General features: G+C 58.4%; 1 protein-coding gene across 1 annotated transcript; it reads right to left on the reverse strand.

The window, feature by feature from the left end:
* Window positions 1–2,313: 2,313 nt before the first annotated feature.
* Window positions 2,314–6,800, reverse strand: DNMT3B (DNA (cytosine-5-)-methyltransferase 3 beta; the record flags this gene model as incomplete). Its single annotated transcript, XM_009576308.1, is given in 10 exon segments — window positions 2,314–2,436; window positions 3,086–3,234; window positions 3,498–3,588; window positions 3,745–3,890; window positions 4,433–4,517; window positions 4,758–4,941; window positions 5,333–5,445; window positions 5,746–5,825; window positions 6,165–6,209; window positions 6,672–6,800. Coding segments are annotated over 10 exon segments (1,145 nt in total), but the record flags the coding sequence as incomplete, so codon positions are not given.
* Window positions 6,801–7,119: the final 319 nt, after the last annotated feature.

Raw genomic sequence — 7,119 nt, forward strand, 5'->3', positions numbered from 1 at the left:
CTTAACCCGCCTGCGGAGAGGGACCAAGTGCGCAGAGCCAGCTGTGGACTCGGGATGTGACTCGTCCGGCAGAGTCAAGCCAGGAATGAAGGAGCCCCGCGCGGCACCTGCTGGCCTGCGGAAATCTATACGTGGCAAGTATGTGCACGCGCCTCCCGCCCCGGACGTGCCTGCGGGCAGAGAACGGCGAGCTGCCCCGGCTCCGGGGGCTCACAGCACCAAGGCATTTACAGACACTGAGGGCGGCCAAAATTAACCACCAGCAATGCTAAAATTTTCTATTACGGCCCTGGAGTCCACTGAGCTGCTAAGGTGCACTGATATACGCTGTACTGAAACACTGGTGCCCCGGGTGAGCCGAAAGATGGACAAGAGATGTTGATGTACAACCTGATAAGTGGACAGGACAGCAGCAGCCCTGGACGGTCACTATCATCTCAGGTTTTGAGTCTTACTGAAATTAAGAGACAGTTTCTCATAGCCAGGACACAGTACGGGGCTCTCGTCTTACCAAGGTGCCCTGACATGTAGCCCGTCAGGTGAAACACAGCAAGTGTGCTGGGCTTTCCTGAGGTTCAGGGCGATGTGTTCATCCCGCCGACGGCCTCTCCTACAGCCACCACGGCTTTCCTACCGAAATACCAGTCACCTCCACAGACTGCCTGCCTCAAAGGCTGGAGCAGAAGTGTCAAATACCGGAGCGTGGCTGCTCCAGGCAGTTGTCGGAGGGAGCAGAAGCACTACCGTCCCGTGAGCTGCAGCAGCGTCCCAGCCCACCACCTCCACCAGCACACCCAGCAGCCGATGCCCTTGGGAACACACCCCAGCAGAGCTCAGATTTCCCAGCTGAAGGGAGATGCTGGCAGGGATTAAGACCCCCGCACGCTGGCTCCATTTTAAAATTGGATTAGGAAAATAAAAGAAAAACCAAAACAGAAGAGCCACGAATAATCTCTCAGCCGGGAATCGGCACTGGCACTGAATACTGGGGAGTGAAAAGCAAACACTAAATATCTAAAGACAATAGAAAATTCCTCCTCCCAGCTCTGCATCTCAGGTCCTCACGCAGCCTCTCCGGCTTGGCCGAGGTCAACGGATCACTCTCCGAGTACCCGCCAAGCTGTCAGAGGTCGTTTGCCATAAACTCAGAGCTCCTGCCCGCCCCAGCACAGGCCAGACCAGAGCAGCTCCTCCCAGGGCGGGCGCAGGAGCCCTTTTCCCTTCCTGAGCCGCCCGGAGAGGTCATAAGCTTCGGGAGTCTCCTATGGGAAGGGCACTCGGCTCCCCAGCATGGACAGAGCCCTGTACACCCGAAACAGTATCGCCATCCTGGCTCGTTAGCCGTTCCTAGCGGGGCTGGGCAGTGCCAACCCAGTTTCCCCAGTGCCCTCGGTAGCTTTTCCTGGTAGCGCTTTCGGAGGAGCCCCGTGCCCGTGCCATCCTGCCTGCCGCCGCTCAGCAAGGCACCTCTGCAAGCATCGCCCCGGGATATTTCATGGAGAGCGCTCTGAGTCACCGCGCTGGGCGCTTCCGCCTCCTTACAATCAGATGAAAGTTCAAGTGCCATTTAAACGGCATGACACGACAAAGGCTCGGTAATTGCTATTTCACTTTCAAATACCTACATGCCTCTAGCTCAGCTTTAATTAGTTTTAACTCCAACAAATATTGGCAATTTAAATATAAACAAGCAAAAATATTTAAAACCAGTCTGTGTTTATTGGCTGAGGCTTTGGCAGTTTTTGTTGCTAGAATTATTTGGTGTGCAGGACTGCTAGTAATTTGATTTTACTCTACTCCAAGTCCTTCCGTTGTGTTTTGCTGTGAATTTGGGGCGCTACAAGGTGTGAACAAAGTTTGGAGGAGCGCAGTCGTGCTTTGCTGCAGCAGCAGCAGCCGAGCTTCCCTGCACCGCTGCACCGGGCTGAGCGGCCCCGGCCAAGGCAGCTGCTCAGGTTCATCTCCAGCAAACGCCTGCACGGCACCGACTGGGGCACGGGGCTGCCATACAGCACCCTGCATCAGCCTGGGTCTTAAATGAAGGCTGGTGCACATGTGCCTCCCCAAGCTAGACGCACCACGCAGCATCCTGCGCAAGCCCTATCGCTCTTCCCTCCGCAGGCTTCAGGTCCGGGGGCAGAGGACGCCGCTACACTTTTCCCAGTCTCACCGCTGGTCATTAACAAGCGCATCGTCATGTGCACATCACCACAGGGAAACTGCACCCAACGGGAGCTGCAGCTTTTTGGCTCCCAGGAGCTGGGCTTAGGGCCGAGGAGGAAAGAACCGCCACAGAAGCACCACAAAACACAACTACAGCGAGAGATTCGAAATGACAGCAAACAATTACCTGTTCATCCCCGGAAGGTTGCCCCAGAAATAGCGTGCTCGGTGGGCAGCTGATATCTTGATAGCGTCAATCATAACCGGGTTACACTGCAGGCCACGAGAGGGGGAAAAATAAAAGTTAGAGGAGATGTGGGCTCAGCCCTCTCCTGCACGGGAAGCCCTTCTCCACCGCACTGCAGAGACTTCAAAGTCTTCAGCGAATCCTCCTAAGGATGTAGCCCCAACAAACCCTTGTTCCACACCAGAGCACGGTCCGGTCGGCCATGCGGGCTCCCGCGCCATAGCCATGGCCAGCGGCTAATGAAAATCACAGCGTGTTCAGTGCTGATTTCTCTGGGCCAGGATCAGGACTGTCAGCCTCCCACGGGGCTTTTACACACGTGGGTTCCTGCCGATGCACAGCCCGTCTTGGCTACCACAGAGTTAAAAATCCTTTCCAGTCCCTGACCTCCCTCTCCCTAGAAACAACAGGCATTGCTCTGAACAGATGCTTTCTGAAGGCTGGCAAAAACCTTCCCCCAGAGAACGAGTGCTCAGGGTTAACCTGCTGAAAGCCAGGGGGGATCCAGAGCCAAGACTAAAAGTCGATTCCTGGCGCGTGCATCAGGCAGGGGGTTTTCCAGCGCCGGGGCTATACGAAACCACAGCCAAACCCTGGCAGCCTCGGCACACCTTGCACAGCCCGGCAAGCGTCTCCTGCTCCGACACCTTTCCGGAAGCCGGCGGCAACCCCTACCTCCAGAAACCGAGAAATGTCCCTCTTGTCGTTGACCCTCATGGCCACCACGTTCTCGAACATCCAGAAGAAGGGGCGCTCCTCTCCCGCCTTGGGACGGGCGTAGTTGAGCAGGTGGTAAAATTCGAAGAACAGCCTCCCGGTTCCTTCTACGAGGGAGAGCGCCGGAGCGGCAGGTTGGGACCAGCTGCGGCACGGGGGGCACGGGTCCAGGGGGCCCGGCTGCCCTCCCCACCGCGATTGGCATGGAGACAGCCTGTGCTTTGCAGGTGCCACCCCACGGTTTGCAGCTCAGAGGGGAACCACCACCAGCGCAGACTGGGGCTGAACCACTTCCCTGGACTTTAAGGTGGCTCCGCACCCCAGGAACACCCCGGGGGTACCCAGCCCTGCAGAGGCAAAGCAGCCTTACCATATAGCCCCTTCCTGGCCGGATTGACAAGGGAGAGGTCATTACAGGGGCTTCCACCGATCACCAGGTCAAAGGGACCCCACTCCTCGATCTAGAGCAAACAGACAGACCCAGATAGGAGACACCACGAAAGTGGGTCTCTCCTCCCCGGCAGGGCAGGGGGCAAGCCCGTTCCAGGGCTGGTGGGGCGAGACCCACGCGGCCGAGGCGCCACGTTCCCCAGCCCTCCCACGGAAGCGGTGCTCACGTTTCTCTTGGTTATGTTCCTGACATCGTGCACGTAGGTGATGTTGCCCTCATGCCGCATGGTGCCAACAGCGATGGGGTCTTCGCAGATCTCTGAAGCGATGTACTTCTCCACTTGGATGCCCAAGTCCTTCAGCACCAGGTACCCTGCCAAGGGACAGAGGTCTGAGGTTGCACTGCTCTCTTTAGTCTCGCAGTCTCCTTCGTCATGTGGCCACTCTTGCATGTCCTAGGTGGGTGCAGTCACACAGGACTTCTAGATGAGCAAACTATTTCTTTGACCCGTTCCTCCAGGCAGGTTTGCTCCCAGAAAGCAGAACTCCAGAGCTGAGTGAACTGAGTCAAACCAGTTGCCCTCAGGCAATCCTTCACCAGAGGCCAGGTTACCAGCACTCCCACAGCTCTTTCTTCTCAGGGAAACCAGCCACCCGAGACAGCACTCGGTGCAGCAGGAACCTCTGTGAGCAAAATTCCCATGCCCTCCCTCCATCCCTCCATCCCTTTCCCCTCCACAGCCCTGTCCAGCAGGAAGGGGAGCCCCTGCCCTCATCCCCTTCTGATGGGGACCCCCCTGCCCCTCATCCCCTTCTCCTCACCAAGGTGTCAGAAACAGGTTTGAGGCCATGAATCTATTCATCCCTGACACCAGTGCTGCAAGCCGCCAGGACAACGCATTTCCAGTGCCTCACCTGTTGCTATGCCATCAAATAAAGAGAGCACTCGAATAGGTCTCCTCTTCGCTGGTGGGACCGTTGGGTAGATTTTGGGTGCAGCCTGCAATGAAAGGACAGCAATGAAGCCCCAGCTCGGGGCAGTGCTGCGATGAGGCCAGACCTTGGCTCTACAGGCATCGCCTCCGCCTTCAGGGGAGCATCTGTGGGGCCAAGAGCCCAGCAGCCTTGGAGAGGGTGGACGAGCGAGACCAAGGCAGAGGGCTGAGGAATTCTGAGCTGTTCGCCCTGCCCTCTGCAGCCCTCTCCCCCAAAGCTGGGCTCGCCTGCCCGCAGCCCTTACGTATTCCTGTCCCTTGTCACTGGTGAAGAAGTCCTGCAGGCGGGTGTTCCAGTCCTGCCGGCGCTGCAGCACCCCGTAGCTCCTCTGGGGCTGGCACATGTAGCAGTTCCAGGGCTCCTGCTCTTTTGCCTTGGCTGACGTCCCTCGCCCCACCAGCACCTCCAGACACTCCACACAGAAGCACCTGCCCAAACCACAACAGCTCATGCCCGTCTCCTCCAGAAACCCCTCTGGGTCACCCCAGCCTCTCCTGCAGTCTCCCCTGCCAGCACCGGAGCCCTGCCCTGTTTTGCAGGATGCTTTTTCAGGCAGTACCCCAGTTTTTAGGGCTGCTAAGACAAGATGGTGACCCAGGCGTGGGTAAAGCTCCTGCCATCCTCCCCAGGACTTATTCAGGTGCAGAGTGGCTCAGCGGGGACGGGTAGGCTGTGCTGGGACGTGCTGTGTGGCAGCCAGCGGGGCGCCAGCACAGCACCCTGCCCAGGCTCACACACGACCCTGCTTCCCTGCGGCTCCCCAGGAGCAACGCTGGGAGCTCAGCACAAGGAGCAGAGACGGGGACGCACGGGGCCCACCTGCAGCAGCTGGCATTGCTGCAGAGCAGCAGCTCCTTGCCTTCGCAGCAGACGGTGCAGTAGGACTGGTAGCCGTCTTCGTCGTACATGTAGAAGAGCTCCAGGAATCTATCCTAGCGAAAGGACAGCCAGGAGGAGAGAAGGACAGAGGATGAGGATCCATGCTCAGAGTGTGAACAGAGAACGCAGCTTTGCTCCGTCTCTGGTGCACGGTGAGAGCTCAGAGATGCACACCCTCGGTGCTTCAAGCGGAGAGAACATGCCGAGGGACAGCCCCGTGGTGGATACGGCGTGGCCAGGATCTGGCACAGGCACCCCTCCTGTCCCGGCAGCGCTGGCTGCAGCGGGGCTGGACTCTGCACCGCACCCTCCGGCCCCAGGCTCCCGCTCAGCCCCGGCACGGCAGCACTTACCCTGCACGTCTGGCAGAGGCCCCCCTCGAACAGTGGGTGGAAGGTGGCCGGGTTTCTCCTCCCGCAGGACAAACAGCTGTCTGTGTGACAGAGAGAGCTCCGCTCACCCCGGGGCAGGAGCCCCGTGCGGGAGTGCAGACCCCGCGCCTCCGCCCCACCGTGGGTGCAGAGGCTGGAGCCCCTCATCCGAACCGCCTGCAGGTCCTGTGGCTCCCCGGGAACAGGCCCCGTGGGGATAACCTGCACAGCAGTCTGCTCCCCTCAACACAAAGGGAGGCCCAGCCATCTGCAATCACAGCGCTTTCCCGCTTTCCACACAATGCGGTTAAAAAGGGACCCGCGATCTTTGCCTAGTGCCGCCTGCAAGCACCTGCGTCAGCCCCACACCTTTTCCCAAGCGAGACAGGGCAATCAATTACCTTCAAGACTCCCACTGTTGTTCGTAACTTCGGAAACCATTTGCTCTTTATAAAATTAAAAAAAAAAGAGATTTATCATTCCTTATGCAACAAACTTTAAATGCACTCTACTTACAGATGCCTTATTTCTTGCATTACAACTACTACAGCTTTACTGAGCATTGCACAGAGAAGGCAAGCCATGGGCATGTTAGAAATTTTGGTGCAAAACCCACGTCCTTTCACTGCTGGAGGTATTAGAGCTAGAGCTCAAAGTAGCAACACACAGATCATTTCCAAGCTGAGCAATTAATGCAGCCCAGCTTGTGGCGCCATGCCTTGCAGTTGGGTTTGCTGGTGTCTTGTAAGGCACAAGTGAGCAACATGAGACCACAAAATCTTTTGCCTTCAGAAACCAAGCTCATGGCCCCCCGGGAAGAGCTGAGCCCTTTCCCAGAGAGGTTTCCCAGTGCTTTTCAGAATGCACGGCCCAGGCCATGCTGCTCCGCAGCTCTCCCTGCCCGTTACCTCGGGTCTGGTCCTCTTCCACTCGCTGCTCCTTGCTGTTGTTGCAGGGGTTGGTCTTCAGCCTCTTGGTGGGGGGACACTGCTCGAGGGACAGCACCTCCTCCGTCCCGTTCCTCAGGGCCCCGTTCTCTGCAAGGGAAAGGCGGCTCCCTGGGCTCGAGCCTCCGGCCCCGGGAGCTCCCCAGGGCACCAGGGGACACCTCCTGGTGTCCCCTGCCAGGTCCCACCCCAGCCAGAAGCAGAGCCCTTCCTGACCACCCGGGCTCCCCACGCACAGCTCGAGGCTCAGCCAGGTCACTGGCTTCCAGGAGCAATGGCTTTGAGGGTCCCTTACTCTGGCTTTTTGCAATGCTGCTGTGGGGGACTCCAGTGAGGAGCGAGGAGCCCCAGGGCCACCTCGGGACTGGGCCAGCACGGCCGCGGCGGAGGGCGAGCAGGCTCAGCCGGG

Source organism: Fulmarus glacialis, unplaced genomic scaffold, assembly GCF_000690835.1.
Source record: "Fulmarus glacialis isolate BGI_N327 unplaced genomic scaffold, ASM69083v1 scaffold31724, whole genome shotgun sequence".
Classification (NCBI taxonomy): domain Eukaryota; kingdom Metazoa; phylum Chordata; class Aves; order Procellariiformes; family Procellariidae; genus Fulmarus; species Fulmarus glacialis.